The sequence below is a fragment of the Callithrix jacchus genome, chromosome 17 (genome assembly GCF_049354715.1).
Source record: "Callithrix jacchus isolate 240 chromosome 17, calJac240_pri, whole genome shotgun sequence".
Lineage (NCBI taxonomy): Eukaryota > Metazoa > Chordata > Mammalia > Primates > Cebidae > Callithrix > Callithrix jacchus.
Window position 1 is genome coordinate 49,950,614 of NC_133518.1, and position 18,802 is coordinate 49,969,415.

An 18,802-nucleotide genomic window follows, 5' to 3' on the forward strand; every position below is an offset into this window, starting at 1 on the left:
CTGCTGTATAATGATCCAAGCAAGGTAGTTAGTATATTCATCACCTCATACATTTATCATCTCTTTGTGGTAATAACCTTGAAAAGCCTCTCTTCTAGCTATTTTGTGATATACCGTATTTTACTGTTAACTAGTCACCCTGCTGTGTGTTAGAACATCAGAATTTATTCCTCTTTCCTAACTGTAAGTTTGTACTTACTGACCAACTTTTCCCCTTTCTCCACTTTCCCCTCCCCTCCTCAGTCTCTGGTAGTCATTCCTCTACTCTACTCCTGTGATACACATTTTTTTTTTTTTTAAGATTCCACGTATGAGTGATATCATGCAGTATTTGTCTTTCTGTGTCTGGCTTATTTCACTTAGCATGATGTCTTCCAGGTTCATTCATGTTGTAGCAAATGACAGAATGCCCATTTTTTTTTAAAGGTTGAATAATATTACATTGTGTACATTTACCGTATTTTCCTTATTCATTCATTCCTTGTTGGACAATTAGGTTAATTCATATCTTGGCTATTGTAAATAGTGCTACATTAAACATGGGAATGCAAATACCTCTTCGACATACAGATTTCATTTTCTTTGGATATGTAACCACTAGGGTGATTGCTGGATCATATGGTAGTTCTTCCCCCCGCCCCCCCGTCCACACACAGAGTCTTGTTCTGTCTTCCAGGTTGGAGTGCAGTGACATGATCATAGCTTACTGCTGCCCCGAACTCCTGGGCTCGAGCCAACCTCCCATCTCAGCCATCTGAGTAGTGAGGAATGCAGGCATACACCACCATGCTTGGCTAATTGTAAACATTTTTTGTATGTGCAGTGTCTTGCTACGTGGCCCAGACTAATCTCACACTACTGGGCTTACGTGATCCTCTGATCCCAGCCTCCTACACACTGGGATTCCTGGCGTGAACTGCTGTACCAGGCTTTACTTTTAATTTTTTAAAGAACCTCCAAAGATTTTTTCATAATGGTGTACTACTTTACAATCCCACCAGCAGTATAATAGCCATCCTAACTGGAATGAGGTAGTATCTCATTGTGGTTTTAATTTTCATTTTAAGATTTATTTTTTCCCATACATTTATGCATCCAGTTGCTTTAGCATCACTTGTTGAAAATACTTCAGTTGAATTGCCTTGGTTCCTCTTCAAGGCATTTTCATTTTCAAGATTGTTGTTGGCATTTAAATTTCATGATTATTTTTTCAAAAAAGCGATTGATATTTTGATTAAGAGTACTGTGAATCTGCAGATCAATATGATAGACTTGACATCTTAACAATATTGAGGGGTACCTAAGAGAATGGTACAGTGTGTCTCTCCACTTTTAAAATTTAAATTCTCTAATTTTTCTTAGCCATGTTTTATAGTTTTCAGTGTAGAGATCTTACATAGCTTTAGTTAGAGTTATTCCTAGGTCCCCTGGTGATTTTTAATATTATAGTATTGATTTTTAAGTTTTATTTTCTAGTTGTTGCTAATATAGAAATACAATTGATTTTAAAATATTGGCTTTGTATCCTGAGACCTTGCTAAATTCACTTGTTAGTTTTAGTAGTATTTTCGCAGATTTCTTAGTGTTTTCTATACATACAATTATGTCATTTTGAACAATGACAGTTTTACTTCATCCTTATGCTTTTTATGTCTTAATACATTGGCTAGGACCTCCAGTACAAGGTTGAATAGAAGTTGTGGAAGTGGACATCTTTGTCTTGTTTCTGATCTTAAGAATAACGATTTAATAATTCATCATTGAGTGTGATATTAGCTGTAGGTTTTTTTTTAATGTTCCTTACCAAACTGAGAAAGTTTCTCTCTGTTCCTAGTTTGTTGACAGTTTTTGTCATTAATAGGCTTTAGAATTTTGTAAAATTCCTTTTCTGTATCTATTGAAATGATACAGGTTTTCTTTTTGTTAATGTGGTAAATTATACAGATTTTTAAAAGGTTAACCTTTCATATATACTTGGCCATGATGTGTTAATCCTTTTATATATTCTTGTATTGAATTTGCTAATATTTTGTGGAGAATGTTTGTGTCTATGTTCATGAGGGATGCTGTTCTGTAATTTTCTTTTCTCATAATGTTTTAGTAAGGTTTTTGTATCAATATAATGCTGCTGGCCTCATCAGAGGAGTTAGGAAGTGTTCTCTTTGACTGTTTTTGGATAGAGTTTATGTAAGATTGGTGTTATGTTTTCCTTAAATGTTTGATAGAATTCACTAATGAAGCCATCTGGACCTGGAGCTTTCTTTTGGGGTAGGTTTTTAATTGGTTGAAATTTTTATTTCTTTTAGTTTGGTAAATTATGTTTTTCAGGGTTTTTTCTGTTTCATCTAATTTGTTGATTTTGTTGTCATAAAGTTGTTTATAATATTTTTATCTTTTTAACATCTTTAGGATTTGTAGTAATATTTCCTCATCATTCCTAGTACTAGTAATTTGTGTTTGGTGTTTTTTCTCTTTTTTCCTTGGGCAGTCTTGTGAAGGGTTTAACTATTTTATTAATCTTTTCAAATAATACTCTTTTGGCTTCATCCTTAAAATCTTCATAATATGGTATTTTATCAGGGAAGGTAGCCTGTATGATTTTGGTTTGAATCTGTTTTTGTATTAATTTTTTTTTTAAATGCATGTGGTCTAATTCATGATTAATCCCCTCTCACTTTTTCATGTCCCATAATTGTATGTTCAAGTCATCTGTGTCCACACTAAATTTGTATCTGTTTTGATCTCTTTATTTTTTAAAGAGAGAGGGTCTTATTGTGTTAACACACACTGGGGTACAGTGATGATCATGTCTCACAGTAACCTCAAATTCCTGAGCTCAAGTCATCCTCACTCCTCATCCTCCTGAGTAATTCGTACTACAGGTGTGCCCCACCACTCCCAGCTAATTTTAAAAAAGTTTTTTGTAGAGGTGAGTTGTTGTTGTGTTGCCCAGGCTGGTCTCGAACTCCTAGCCTCAAGTGATCCTCCTGCCTTGGCCTCCCTTAGAGCTGGGATTACAGGTATAACACCATACCCCACTTTTTTTATCTTTTGATTTCTGAGAGGATGTTAGTTTCCAGTTGTGATTGTGGATTTGTGTATTTCTTTTGCCTTTTTGTCCTGTTGGATTTTGCTTTCTATATTTGAAGGCCTTTTTTCAGTTTATTACTGTATCTTCTTGTGGTTTTTATTAATATGACCTCATTTGTTAATTTTATCTTCATACATTTACTAGTATGAAACTTTTTACCTTGAGTTCTAGTTTGTCTCATGTCAATACTGCCTCATTTACTTTTTCTTCTTTTTATTTACCTGATATATATTTCTAAGTAAACATCACCTGTCTAGAGTAAGACTAAGACTTAAGAAAAAAGGCAAATTTATGTACAATTTCTCCTTTAACCCTTTTCTCTAACACCACCAGTCCCTCTTTCCTGGATGTTTACTAACACTTCCTGTCCTGCCAGCAAGGGAGAGCCTTTTGCAGAAGGGTCTACATTTCTCTCTCTGCTTTCAGTATCCTTTGTAGGATAAATAAAAGCAGTGCTACCCAGCTAGTACAGCAGCTTTCCCCTATGTAGCACGCCTTAAATTTCATTTCTGAATTAATGATTTTATTACATCTAGTTTGGAAATGAGAAAACTAATTTTATAGGATAAATACCTGTAGCAGAGTGATTTGTTTCTAGGTCTGTATTCTTAGGAGGTGCGAGATTCACATCTTGACCTCTCTGCATACTATGAGATTTCAGACCCCATAGTCAGGCTCAGTAAAATGTGAAATTTGGCTTTTGGCTGGTCTCTACAGTCTATTTCCCCCTCTAACTTGTGGACTATATGTCTTGTGTGCTACAGGGACACCTGGATAGAACTTTAAATAACCGTAAATCAATTCAAGAAAAAGTTACTACCTGCTTTTAGTCTTTCAGTTCCTTGGATGATCATGGAGAAATCCTCTGTGATTTATTTTATTTTATTTTATGTTTCTCGAACACTCAATTATACCTCCCTCCTCCCTTTTTGTAAACAGTGGGCTAGGCTCAAGCTCACTGCCTTCTTGGTAGGGATCAGACTTGAGCTAGAGTTTAGTACATTTGTTTTGTTTGTGTTTTTTGGTAACTTTTTTTTTTTTAACAGTGTCTGTTGATTTACCACTGAAAAGTAGTGATTAACTTTTGCCTTAAAAATTTTTATTTTAACAAATTAAATTAGTTTTAAAGAAAAATATTAAATACAGTTGGGATAAAGGTGTGACAAAATTGAGAGCATGATACATATTGGTGATCGTATATGCCCTGGTTGAGAAGGTGGTCTGTTAATGAGTGAAACGGGAGTCGCTTCTCTGGCATTCCAGGCATTTCATTTATTTTTGTTTTGTCTGTAGTACTAAACTCTTGATTAACAAGTGTTTATGTTTTGTGCAGATAGCTATGTCCTGCAGATGCCATGAAAAACGTGGTTTTCATTTTGTAGTCTGGGTAGGGAAGACAGTATGTGCCTGCAAAGCACCTGATGCGAGGGTATACCATGGTAAATGCTATCAGAACAGCAAGGACCTTACTTGTGTTGTCAGAGGAAGAAGAGGTCATTTCTGGCTGGGGCTTGAGGCTTGGCTCGGGCTTATGTTTTATCCGAGGTGCCTTTCTCTCTTTCATTTTGAATCTCCCTTCCTAAGTCCACATAAATTTTTTGGGAAAAGGGGTATTTCTTTATAGCTGTTACTCTAAGAAGCACTGTGTCCAGAAGAAAGAACATCACACTGGCCCTCAGAAGATGGTGGCTGCCAGAGTTCTGGTTCTAGTACAGCTGGATAACTGCTTAACTGTTTCAACTCCCAATTTCTTCATCTTTCTTGGTAATAATAAAACCCTGTGTCTCTGTTATTTCATAAGGCGGTCTATATGAGGGCCATTTGTGATGTTTATTTGCTTGCATCAATATTATCTTCACTATATTATTTGTATTTGAAGTACTGATAGGGATGATTTTGAGGGTATTTTAAGTGTTTAATTATTTTTTTCCTATTTTTTTTCTAGGTCTTGATGCAGAACTTTATTATGTGAGAAATGACCTTATTAGTCACTACGCTCTATCCTTTAATCTGTTAATACCCAGTGAGACAAATTTCCTGCACTTCACCTGGCATGCAAAGTCCAAGGTAAGACCGTGGCTAACCACAGACATCATGACAGGGTCACCCAGCCACAGAGGCAGGGGCTGTGTTTGGGGACTGGGCTGCCTGTACCAAAGGGTCTGCGGGTGATATAATATAATAGTACTGAGTTTTTTCAGATTTGTATTTCAAATCTTAGGCCTATTCCTCTAAAATTTCTCAAATCTTTTAAAACGAAGGTGGCTGTCATTTAAGTGATTAGCATATGACACCATACTTACATCCTTTTGGGCTCTGCAAACAAAGATCTAGACCTAACTTAAAAAGGCTACAGTTGGACCCAATAATGACCGGGCTGCTGGGTGGAATGTTATGTGTAGGGTTGAGGATTGGTGAGGTAGGTCTTTTAGACGAGTTTGACAGAATGGATACAGTTCTCCCACTCATGGAGAAACGGTGTAAGAAAGGTACAGCAGATGTAGCCCCCCATGTGTCCTGTGCTGAGCCTTCTTTAACCACAAGGGGCTAAACCCAAGCACTTGAGAATCTCTTGCCTGGGTTACCTGTTGTTGAATTCTTCACATTTCATGTGACTGCCTGGGTCCCTTAAACATGCTAAGTTTGGGCCGGGTGCGGTGGCTCACGCCTGTAATCCCAGCACTTTAGGAGGCCGAGGCGGGTGGATCATGAGGTAAAGAGGTCGAGACCATCCTGATCAACATGGTGAAACCCTGTCTCTACTAAAAATACAAAAAACTTAGCTGGGCATGGTGGCGCGTACCTGTAATCCCAGCTACTCGGGAGGCTGAGGCAGGAGAATTGCCTGAACCCAGGAGGCAGAGGTTGCGGTGAGCCGAGATGCGCCATTGCATTCCAGCCTGGGTAACAAGAGCGAAACTCCGTCTCAAAAAAAAAAAAAAAACATGCTAAGTTTTCTCCTACGTTAGAGAGTCAGAGGGTGAGCATGGAGCTGCCTCCTTTTCCCAACTAACTTCAGTTTCTTTTATCAGCTTTATATATAGGCTTTTGAATAATATTTTATTTAGGAAATAAAAATAGTCTTGCTACTAAAAATAAGAATACCTACTGTAGAGTTTTAAAAAAGTTATTATAGAGTAGTGTCTGTCATTATATTTGCTGCAAGTTTTTCAAATTGGCCACTTTAATATAGTTTTTTTTTTAAATATTTTTTTCTACTTAGAAAACAACAATGATTATTGGGAAGATTCAAATATTACAGAAATATTTTAAGAACTGTAAGACTCCGTAGTTCTGTACTAAGAAGTAATTGTTTATAGTTTTTGGTATAACTTCTTCAAGTCCTCCTTTTTTCCCTACCAAATAACTTATCTGGGCATCTTTCTTTTTCTCTTTCACTCATTTTCTTTAGTGGTTTTATAATGTGATACTGTATGGATGTATGATACATTGCTATCTGTAAATTACCTCTTTAATGGGACACATGGATTTTTAATAGCATTTTATTATTTCAAACAAGGCTTCCCTTCACTGTTACACACAGTTTCCCTCATTTCATTTTGTAGGCAAAATCCAGGTAATGAGATGATAAAAACAATTGGTAGTTCATCTTTTATTGATGTTTCTACCTTTGCTCTTTCTTTTATTTAAAATTTTTTCAACCTTTGCTTTTGATGACTACAGAAACAGAAGAAAATGTGTAAACGTGTGTCCCTGTGTGTGTATATGTTTATATATGAGTATATGTGTGCATGTATATAAAATTTTAAGAACATCTTTGTTTAGAAGTTTTTGTGCACTTGTGGCCTTATTTCTGAATAGTAAATTAGCGCTAAGAAGTAAAATGACTAGGCCAAAGTGTGTGCATATTTAAAACTTTGATAGATACTGCCAAATATACCAATGAATAAGAGTGCTTCTTTTTGATCTTCATTTCTGAATCCCAACATTTTAAGTCTACTTGTTTCCCTTCCTTTCTTCCTCTCCTTCCCCCTCTCCATACGTCAGTGTGTATTTTCTAAAAAAAGGACATTCTTTATATAATCAAAGTACAATAATCCAAACCAGGAAATTTGACATTATTATCATGTTATTATCTAATCCACAGTAGTCACATTTTATCAATTATCCCAATAATGTTCTTCATAGCTAATTTTTTGTCTCTTAGTTCTCTGTGAGTCTGGAACAGTTCCATAGCCTTTCTTTGTGTGTTTTGATCTTAACATTCTTGAAACATACAGGCCAGTTTTGTAGAATGTCCCTCAGTTTGCATTGTCTGAGGTTTCCTCATGATTAGATTCAGGAGTATCTCTTTGGCAGTGATGCCACAAAGGTGCTGGTGCTGTTCTTCCCAGTCCACAAGATGCCAGTTTGTACCATTGACTGGTGGTGGTCACTCCAAACACTCTCTTCACCAGATTTCTCCCCTGTCACGGTTTTCCCTTTATAATTAGTAAATAATTTGTGGAGAGAGAATTTGAAAGTAACTTAAAAAAAAAAAACTCTCATTCCTCATCACCCTTTCAACCACTAGATTTTGCATCTGTTTTTGGAACTAGTTTGATTTTTCCGGCCAGTGCTGTGGTGAGGGTAGTATGTTTCTTCTCACTAGAAGAAGTCAGACCTATACTGGATAACCATTTGATAAGGCTGTTATAGAAGGAATTCAAGTATTTGTGGAGTGGTGGTTACTAAATTTTAAGTTCCTTTGCAACTCTGAAGTCCAGTGTTTCTGTGAGCATCTTTCAGGAAGAGAAGCCTCTTATATTCTTCAAAACATTGATAACTAATTCTTTGTTATTATTCTTACCTTTGATGTTGATACATATAAGAACAAATAATACATGTATTTCAAAATGGTGAAAGATTTATTAGAAAATTCTGTTCTAGGTACTTCTGTTGACTTTGAACAGGGTGTGAATATTTCTGGGCACATTTAGGAAAAAAGAAGACTGATATATCACGAGAAGGTTTCCTGGGCAAGTGTATGGGTAGTGATTTGTGAGTACAAAGGCAATGTGGGAAGTGTAGCAGTCAGGACTGAAGAAAATAAAACCTTTTACCGATTCCTTGAAGACAATTAATATACACTGTTTGTTATTTGGAGTGAGTTCAGGGCCCTGATGTTTCTGGTAATGGGGGTCTGAGTCTTAGGAGCCTGTTCCAGAAGGAAGTTGGAGTGGGAGAGAGCAGATAGGAGGGGGTCAGGTGAATATATATGTTTAAAGGGGAAGCAGTGTTAGCATCGTACATTTTGGTTCAGGAGAAGCCTTGGTGTAGCTATGCTTGTACTCCCATATCATTCACATTATTTTATAGAGCATAATTTCTAAGTTACTTCTTTGGCAGGTATAAATATTATCATTGGTGTACATTTGGGCTGCTACTGCTGGTATGATATTCTTGGTGGGGCAGCAATTTCCTGATGTTTTTTGGAGGATATGACCATTTATTTACATGTCCAGGCCAGAAATGTAGAAGGGATCCTAGTTTTCTTCCCCTACGCTTTCTAAATCTAGTTGATTCTCTCTAATACTTATATGTTAAATTTATTTCCTACTTCTCTTGTGACTCAACACCTCATCCTTAGTTTGGGCCTTCATTGTTTCTTCCTGGATTCATTGTGGTCTTCTGGCTGGTCTCCTTTCCTCTGGACTGACCTTTTGTTGCACCATCCACAAAGCCACCCTAGGCTTCTCTGTTGCTATCAGAATAAAGCTCTTGATTTCCTAGGAGGCCTTTATCATCTGGTCTCGACCTTTCTTTTCTGCCTTCTATCTAGACAGTCATTTAGTGCCATTTTTGTCTGTATTGGAATCTCTTGAATGCCCTGTGATCTGTCACCGTGCTGCTGTTTGCTACAAATGCCCTTTCTTCATTCTGTACCTGATTAACTCCTGTTTACCTCATAAAACTGTGACCTGGTGTCACCTCTCCTCCAACTGTGTCGGGTGCGCTTTTCTGTCTATGCAGTGACCTTCTCTCTCATAGCCCTAGTTATATTTTAAGAAAATTGTAATAGTTGATTTTCTTTTCTGTCACCCTCCTAAATGCTGAGCTCCTCAAAGGGAGTCCCCTGAGCTTGGTCTAGCATGTGGTACCTACTGCAGAAGAGATGTTCAGGTACAAGCCACAGGGCAAGATCAACAAATGGGGAACTTCCAAGCAGTTAGGGCTTTTCAGAGTTGGAATGTGCGGCTCTAGGAGTGGTGACTCTCCTGTTTCTGGAACTGTAAAAACATATAGGCTAGGACACTTGATAGTAGTTTAACAAATGGTATTTTTCAGATATTTTAGTGAGGTTTTAAGTTTGGAAAAATGAGTGGTTTGAATATAAACTTAAACTGATTTCACGAGTTCATCTGTAACAGGTATAAAAATTTAGAGGAAAGTAACCATCTTATAATGTTTAGTAAAAAACTAAGGAAATATGTGTGTGTTAATCTAGTTTCAGGCTTTAGCCACTATTGCAGTTCCTAATTCTAGGTGATTTTAGCACAATGTATTACATTTATTTATTTTAAAAATTAATCTTATGAGTAGATAATATATGCACATAGTAAAAATTAGAAAAGACATATACAAAAAGGGTATACAATGAAAAATAAGTCCCCTACACCTTCTAGTACCATCCCTGAGCAATCCAGCTACTTAGATCCTCTTCCCTGAGTCAGCCACTGTTGCCTGATTCTTGTCTTTCCTTTAGAAATAGTTGGTGCATATATAAGCATCCATGTGTATATGTGTGTATACGTCTTTGAAAAACTAACATACCACATACTTTTCTGCAGTTTGCAGAGCACTGAACAGTATCCTGGTCAAGGATCTGTCACTTGATAAAGAGTTGCACCTTTTCCCCTTTCAAATGGCTGTATTATTTATTATTATATGGTTGTACTTCGGTTATTGATCAGTTCCTATGAGGGAATTAAGACCCAGATTTGGAAAGGGATTTGCTTAAGATGGTTGAAGTAGGGGTAAAGATGACCTGAAATGAGAAAGTCACACATGAGGGCAGGGGAAGCTTGATGAAGGGTTTGTCACCTAATAATTTAGCCCTGAGGTGTAATCATGTACTTTCAGAAAGAAGGCTGTGGCTCTCAAGCTCTGACACAAGCTCAGAAACTCTTGGTTTTTGCTTTTTAAGGTTTTGCCAGAAGATGAAATATTTGTTTCCAGAGATCTGCAGGCTCCCTGGTATATATGTCAGTTCAACATTGTAGATATTTTAACATTAGTTTTCATATATCACAGCTTCTGGCAATAGCGGTGTTCTTCAGTGTTTCCACTGTTTTGTCTTGCCGCCCAGATTGTGGTCTCTTCGGAGGCTTGAAGCTGTCTTACTCTTAGTGAGTGGTCAGGAAAGACCATTGTGTGAATTGCATTTTGAGATGGGAGAGAACTCCAGTATTGCTTCTCTTTCATAAGACCACACACTGAAAAGCAGGCTACTGATAGGCTTTAACAGATAATTAGTTTCTTCCGTATTCCAGAACAGCCCCCAATATCTAGGAAAAACATGTAATTGTGTCTGTTAAGTGTCAGTAGTTATTTTAGATAGCCAAAAAGCAGAAACTTGCCAAAATGTAGCAGAATATTTCCACTACCCACCCCCACCTTGTGGCTATTCTCTGCTTTCAGGAACTCATCATCATTGTCTAGGAGGAGTTGCAGGGAACTTGTCCAGAGTTCCAGCAGCACCGCTGGAGGCCAGTGACTGTGCCCTGTGCAGAATAAGGTTTCTATGAGAAAGGCATTACTTCTGGTAAATTCAGAGAAATTAAAATGTTGTTTGGCTGTAGACAAGTGTTTTCATCACTTTAAATCTGTACTCTCTGTGTTCCAGAAGGAAATGGCTTAACTTACTAGCTTCCTATTTGTAATTGCTGTTTATTTCCAAGTAAGGGAACATTAGCAAAAATGTTTATTTTTTAGTTTATTCAAATGTTTATATTTTTTGTAGTTTTTTTTTTTGAGACTGAGTCTTACTCTGTCACCAGGCTGGAGTGCAGTGGTACGATCTCGTCTCACTGCATCCTTCGCCTCCTGCGTTCAAATGATTGCCTGCCTCAGCCTCCCGAGTAGCTGGGATTACACGTGCCTGCCATCATGCCCTGCTAATATTTGTATTTTTAGTAGATCAGGGTCTTGCCATGTTGGCCATACTGGTCTTGAACTCCTGGCCTCAAGTAATCTACCTGCATTGGCCTCCCACAGTTCTGGGATTACAGTCATGAGCTACTGCCTGGCCTGTAGTTTCCTTTTTGAAGTACTTTGGCTCACTCTACATTCTGATAAACAACTGCTGTTCAAATCTCTTTGTCCCAGTAGACTACAAATTTAACTTTTGAGCAGATATGTTTCTTTAAAGGATGATTGGCAAGTGAGAGTCCTTACAGATTGATACATGCCAAACTAGAGAAAATTGGACTTCAATAATTGGCAGTTTCTTCTCTAATCCCAGAAACTGTGGGTTTAAAATTTGTATCCTTAAGACTGGAGAGGGAGAAGAGAGCTACCTTGTGAATGCCTCCCGTTTTCAGACAGTTCCTCAAAAAAGGAGCCAGAAAGCGGGCTTCCACCCATTCATGCTTCATATTCCTCCAAGCTGCTTGGAGAAGGCCAAAGGGCTGCCTTCTCAGACCTCTTCCTCAGCCCTTTGCACCTCTCCCTGTCCCCTCATTCAAGCCAGCTGTACTCACAACCTCATTTACCTCCCTTCTTGCCTCCTTTTTCCCTTGCCACACTGAGACGCTCAGGTGCCAGTCTTACCCCTTTCTTAGAACTGCAGTTAGGGCCCTTGACCCCTTTGCCACACCCTCTCTGCTTACTTAGGGGTTCTGGTCTCTGGTCCTCTGCCTCTTTCCTTGTGATAACGGAGACCTAGAATAAAGGAGACGGCAAGTTTCGGGGGAAATAGTAAGTGTAGCTCTGAATTTGTTAAGTTGGAGGGCTGTAGGATTATTAGGTAGATAAGTCGAGTAGGTAATTGGACACTTGGGAGAGATTGAAGGTAAAAGAGAACAAGAGAGAGAAATTAAGATATCCCATCAGTGGTGAAACGGACTAGAACTTAGTGTACTTAGGAGAGAAGGATTTACATTTGGCATTTGGATAGGAAAATGGATCTTTCTTTGAGACTGGAATGAAAAGAATGGATGCTCTACCAGATCTGCCTGGTGCTGGAAAAAAAGGCAGAAAGGGAGCTCCTCTGTGCTAGTGGAAAAGGACAAGAACATTGAGGGTGAGGAAGTGGGAAGGACCTGTGAGGTTGGAATAAGACTAGGGAAGAGAGGGCCAGTGAGGAAGGGGTTGCTGAGTGGAACTAAGGGCCTCCCCTGAGCCTGGAGGTCGTTGTTGTGTAAGAGCTTCTCTGTAGGATGGATTTCCTTCAGCAGTGCTGAGTGGCAGGAGTAGACTAAGGGGTGGTCAGGATATTGGAGCTGCTGTCTGAGAGCATGGAGGGAGTGAACCAGCTGAAGGTGCCAATATAATTGTCAGTAATGTTGCCTTCTTTAGGGCATGGGCTGTGGGGAACTTGAAACTAGGTGTTCATGGCTAGACTGGAGAGAAGGGAAGTGGCTTTAACTGGCTACTGCATCCTGCTATGAACACAGTCCTGGCTCATAAATGTGCCTTGTAAATGTTGGCTGACTTGGAGTGGTGGAGTCAGAGAACTGGTTTTATAGGAATTAGAGGTGAGTGGTGAAAGGTGGTGATGGGATCTTTGGTAGAATGGCATTTTTGCATTTGTTTTAGTAATAAAGTAGTTCTTTAGTGTGGCAGGATATTGAATACTGAATATTGAAGCCAGGGAGAACATGGCAGGAGACCAAGGCCTCTGCAAGTCCTGTGTGGGTCCCTGGTGTTGATGGCATGAGAAGTCACCATTATGAGTAGAAGTTGTGAGCTTTGGCTGGGCTCTGTGGCTCAGGCCTGTAATCCTAGCACTTTGGGAGACCAAGGCAGGTGGATCATTGGGGGTCAGGAGTTTGAGACCATCCTGGCCAACATGGTGAAAACCCGTCTGTACTAAAAATACAAAATTTAGCTGGGCATGGTGGCGTGTGCCTATAGTCCCAGCTACTCAGGAGGCAGAGACATGAGAATTGCTTGAACCCAGGAGGCAGAGGTTGCAGCGAGCTGATATCACGCCACTGAACTCCAGCCTGGGTGACAGAGTAAGCCTTGGTCTCAAAGAAGTTGTGAGCTTCAAAGTAGAGGGGATTTATATGAGGGCATGAGGAAGGGATGTCTGCGAACAGGCCAAGACACTAGGTCTGGTCTTGACCTAGTGATCCTAAAGAGTGCTGACCCTTTATCTAGGCTCTGAAGGTCAGGTATTATAGGAACTGAATGATAGGCAGGGGAACAGATGACTTTTAAGGAAAGTCAGGTTGTAGAAGAAGATTGGAAGATATTTGTGAAGAAGCCAAGAGTGTAGGAGGCTGTTCTGAATAGGGAGGTTCTTAGAATGGGGGTAAAAACAGAAGGCCTGCAACAGTGTTCTTGACAGACCCAGGGGGGTTTATGTCAGAATCCCTGGGGCCAACAGTAGGCTGATGATTATGGAGAAGTGCAGCCTGGCAATCAGGTGGCTATTTTGGAATGACTTCTGATGCCACTGATGTCTGCATTTATCAGAGGGGACTGGTGCCAGGCTAACAGGTGTATTGCATTAATGATCCTATTGGATCCTCATAACATGTTGTGTAACCCTCATTTTGCAAAAAAACGAAACTCAGAGAAGTTATTAATTTACTTAAGGGTCACATGGTCTCAAGGTTCCAAACCCAGTTCCTGCTGGCATTGCTGATTTCTTTTGTGCATCTATCCTTCATGTATGGTCCTGTTCGGAGATAGCTTGAGGGTCGGGATGTAGTTAATGCATTCTTTGATGTTGTATTGCTGGAAAGCTTGCTCATTCTCTGTCCAAACTTGCTTGGCTGTGGCTCTCTAGCACCCCCTGGTGGCAGTAGTGGTATTGTGATATGCTAAGGTGAATGTAAACACTTCCTAGCCAAGGTACCCCTAAATCAGTATTGATGTTGACTTCAACACTGAATATTGAAGGCAGCAAGAACATTTCCTTTGTTGGGAATGTGGCACTGACCAAACACAGCCTTTGACAGTTTTTATGTACCTATCTGAACTGCAAAAGAAGAGTTTAATGTTTGCATACCCCTACAGTGTTTAGCTAAGAGATTTTAAATAGAGTGTGAAAGGAGAAACCCAAAGGGGATTCAAACTCTGGATTGAGCCCTCCTTCTTATTCATGGATAACATTGCCTTCTGCCTTATCCCAAGCCCAAGGGCCATCTCTTCTCTTACATCTGTGATATACTGTTTCCCTCTTTTCTTTCATCTCTATTATGTACCATTTCATTAGTTTTATACACATATGTGAATGTCTCTCATTTAAAAAGGAAGAAAGAAAAACTTTGGGATGCCCCCCACTTCACCATCTGTCTCCCATTCTTCCTAGTTAAGTTTATTAAAGAATGATGTATTGAACCTCTTCGCACTATTTTCCCAACGTGCTGCCTCATGGCTCTGCAGATTTCAGCCTGCCACCAGTGACACCTTCGTGACCACTGCATGGGAGAGGGATACCGAACTTATCAAGACCCTATGGGCAGGACGGAGAGTGATGTGAACAATACGGCCTCTTTGAAGGTCTTGAAGGTGGCAGCCATTCTGAATTTCAGCTATTGCTTTGCAGTTTGAGCTGCTGCTTTCGTGAACTCTGTAGCAACAGAGCCATAATTATTTATCAATGCTGATTGGTTTTATTAAGACACATTGGGTAGGCAACGTGTTGATAGATAACATTGGTGTTTTAGAGACCGGGTTGGTTGCCTCTCTTCCCTTCTGGATTCTGAATCACTTGAGAATTAGATCCAGAGGTTAAATAGGGATCTAAACATGAACTTTCTTTTTGGTGAAAACCAGACTAGATGATGTGACTTAGATGTTCCATGAGAAATCTACCTTGGAATCTGCTTATTGTGTGAGTGGGTCTGCAGAGCAGACCTTCTTCCACCAGCCACAAGGAGGCCCTCCGAGCTTGGCTTTCACTTATCGACCAGATAAGGCATTTGTGGCTGTTTATAGTCTGTCAGTTACATAGCTCACCTCCTTGATTCTTCCTATCTGGCTCTCCATGGCTTCTCTGTCAGTGCTGCATAGTCCTCAGCAGGATTTTTGATCCTAGATGGCAGTTTTACAGAAGAGTGGTGGTCCTGTTTTGGACATAAAATAGAGAGTGGCTTACTGGGTTGAATTTTTATCCCACTGAAAATTCCTAGGAGTGTTTCTGATAATTTGGATTTTTTTTTTTTTGGTGGGGGGAGGAAGGCAGGAAGGGAGGGAAGAAGGACGGTAGGGAGGAAGGAAGGGATGAAGGAAGGAAGGGAGGAAGCGGGGAGGGAGGGAGGGAAGGAGGGAAGGGAAGGAAGGAAATCAAGCAATGAGAGAGACATTGCCGACCTGGATCTAGAGGTTTACAAGTTGATTTCTTTTTTTTTGAGAGAAGGAAAGAAAAAAAAAAAAATAAGTAAAGGAGAGGAAGAAAGAGGAAGAGAAAGAGGGAGAGTAAATGGAAATATTGCTTTATTTTGAAAAAAATTGGGTATTAATAATGGCCAATCAATGTTTCATTTAAACTTATGGGTAGGTGTGATGTGGTATTGACAAGAATGTATATTTTGTGTATTTGAAGTGGAGAGCTCTATGAATATTTATTAAGTTTACTTGTTCCGGATCTAAGTTCGAGTCCTTGATATCCTTATTAATTTTCTGTCTCATTGAATCTAAGTCTCGTATCTGGGTGTTAGGATCGTTAGCTCTTGTTGTTGCATTGATCCTTTTACCATTATATCTTTGTTGCTTTAAAATCTATTTTCTCAGATACGAGAATTGCAACTCCTGCTTTTTATTTATTTATTATTTATTTTTGCTCTCCATTTGGTTAGTAAATCTTTCTCCATCCCTTTGTTTTGAGTCTTTGTGTATCCTTGCATGTGAAACAGGTCTGGATGTAACATGCCATTGGGTTTTGGCTGTGTCTTTTGATTGGGGGATTTAGTCAATTTAAATTTAGAGTTACTGCCATTTGATGTTGACTGGCTGTTTTATCCATTCGTTGGTGTAAATTCTTCTTTATGTTGGTGCTCTTTACTTTTTGGTGTATTTTTAGAAAGGCTAATACTGATTGTTTCTTTCTGTGTGTAATGCTTCTTTCAGAAGCTCTTGTAAAGCAGGCCTGGTGGTAATAAAATCTCTGAGTTCTTGCTTGTTCATAAAAGATTTTATTTTTCCTTCAGTTGTGAAGCTTAGTTTGGCTGGATATGAAATTCTGGGCTGAAGGTTCTGTTCTTTGAGAATGTTGAATATTGGCCCCCACTCTCTTCTGGCTTGTAGAGTTTCTGCTGAGAGATCTGCTGTAAGTCTGATAAGCTTGCCTTTGTGGGTAACATGACCTTTCTCTCTGGCTGCCCTTAGTATTTTCTCCTTTGTTTCAACCCTGGTGAATCTAACGATTATGTGCCTTGGGGTTGCTCTTCTTGAGGAATATCTTTGTGGTGTTCTCTGTATTACCTGGGGTTGAATTTTGACCTGCTTTGCTAGTTTAGGAAAATTTTCCTGAATAATATCCTGAAGGGTATTTTCCAGCTTGGATTCATTCTCTCCGTCGCATTCAGGTACACCTATCAAACGTAAATTTGGTCTTTTCACATAGTCCCACATTTCTTGGAGACTTTGCTCATTCCTTTTCATCCTTTTTTCTCTAATCTTTTCTTCACGTTTTATTTCATTAAGTTGGACTTTGACCTCTGATATCCCTTCTTCTGCTTGAACAATTCGAGTGTTTAAACCTGTGCATACTTCTCGGAGTTCCTGTATTGTATTCTTTAGTTCCATTAATTCACTCATACTCCGCTCTAAGTTGTCTATTCTCAATAGGATTTCATCAAACCTTTTTTCAAAGTTCCTAGTTTCTTTACGTTGGGCTACAACATGTTCTTTTAACTCACCGAAGTTTCTTATTATCCATTCCTTGAAGAGTGATTCTGTCATTGGGATGCGCTCGTTCTCCATCAAGCCTTGTTCCATTGTTGATGTGGAACTGTGATCATCTTTAGAGGGAGAGGCGTTCTGATTTTGAGTATTCTCAGCTTTTTTACGCTGGTTTCTTCCCGTCATTGTAAATTTATCCTCCTGTCTCTTTGAAATTACCAACTTTCAGATTAGGTCTCTTGAGTGGACGTCCAGGTTGTTAGTTCCCAGGGCCAGAGCAGCAGCGTTAAAACTGATGGTGCTTTTCTGCCCAGGATTCTCCTGTTGGGCTTCCTTCTTGTGTCCATAGTAGGCGACTCTGCCTTCCCGGGGCTCCAAACCTCTGTCAGAAGGGAAACCGGTCCTGTTTACTCTGCACGGAGCGCTCTCGCACCGAGGTGCCCTCACAGCGGCTGCGCCGGGCTCTGGTGTCCTGCTGGGGACCCGTGCAGGTCCTCCGAACCTGTTTACTTTGCTCCGAGAGCTGCCGCGCCGAGGTGCCGGTGGAACCGCTGCACCGGCCACGAGAGTCGCGCTGGCCACTCGTGTGTTTCCTCCACTGGGGGATCTCCTGCTCCGTGAGCGACCAGAATTTGTCTGAAAGTGTGGCGTCCTCTAGTTCTCCGCGCCTTCCCTGAGAGCTGCAATCCCGGGATGTTAGCGATCGGCCATCTTGGATCAGCACCCCAATTTGGATTATTTAATAGCTAGATTGTTTGTACATATGAAAGTCTCATGCATTGATGAATTAATGAGCTAATTAATGACGTCAAGCTGATAGTATCCTTTCTGTTACCACAGGTCCATTTTATTTCTCTCTATTTTACAGGTTGAATATAAGCTGGGATTCCAGGTAGACAATTTTTTGGCAATGGACATGCCCCAGGTCAACATTTCTGTTCAGGGGGAAGTTCCACGCACTTTATCAGGTAAGTAAGATTCTTCCAAGACAGAGTTAACATACTGTTTTAGACTGCATCCCCTATGTTCCCAAAAGAGCAGTTTAACTGCTGATGTGTAGTCTGTATTACTTGATAGGTGTAAGATGTATAAATACTGTGAAAAGTAATTTTTGTAAATATTTGCACTGTGTTCTTAAACCATTCTCTCTTTTCTGTTCTTCTGGAACTATCTGTGCTTAGCCATCTCTTGTCTCCTTTTCTGCATTGCTGGTACTTACCTCCGCATGACTCCCTGTGCTTGATCTTCTTCCTCTTTGATTAGGCCCCACATTCCACCCTTTGGCCCAGATGATCTTTGCACAGTAACATTTGACCTTGTGACGTGAAGCCTGTCAGCTGAACAGTCCAGACTCACCACCTTGTGCAAATGAGGTTTGCCTTGTGTAACTGGATCCTTTACCATCTGCCCCTGCCTGCCTGCCTAGTCTTGTTGCTGTACTTGCCTCAGAAGTCGAGCAGTTCCAGACTACATGCAGTTCTAATCTTCAAGCCTTTGCATGTGCTGGTCTCAGGATTTGGAATATCTTTTCCTCTTTCTGCTTGTGAACTCTTTCCTATTCATCCTACTCATTCTGCAAGACTCAAGATCTGCACTGTCTTTTTCCTGTCCCCTTCTCTTCTTTCATTTGTTAACTTATATTCTTTCTATCCCTTAGAACCTAAAATTTAACTGTTTTTGCATTGATTACAT

The 18,802-nt window shown here is 39.8% G+C and overlaps 1 protein-coding gene across 4 annotated transcripts in view; it reads left to right on the forward strand.

The window, feature by feature from the left end:
* The window catches only part of RYK (receptor like tyrosine kinase), a 90,809-nt gene that overhangs the window by 22,893 nt on the left and 49,114 nt on the right, over positions 1-18,802 (forward strand). For 2 of the 4 annotated variants that reach the window (XM_035278560.2, XM_078354190.1), the window contains exons 1-3: positions 2,995-4,855; positions 5,037-5,158; positions 17,979-18,078. In XM_035278560.2, the coding sequence (XP_035134451.1) occupies positions 4,774-4,855; positions 5,037-5,158; positions 17,979-18,078 (304 nt within the window). In that variant the 5' untranslated portion in view covers positions 2,995-4,773. Of the gene's footprint in view, positions 1-2,994; positions 4,856-5,036; positions 5,159-17,978; positions 18,079-18,802 lie in introns of those variants that run through there. The other 2 variants (XM_035278558.2, XM_035278559.3) reach the window with 1 other exon arrangement.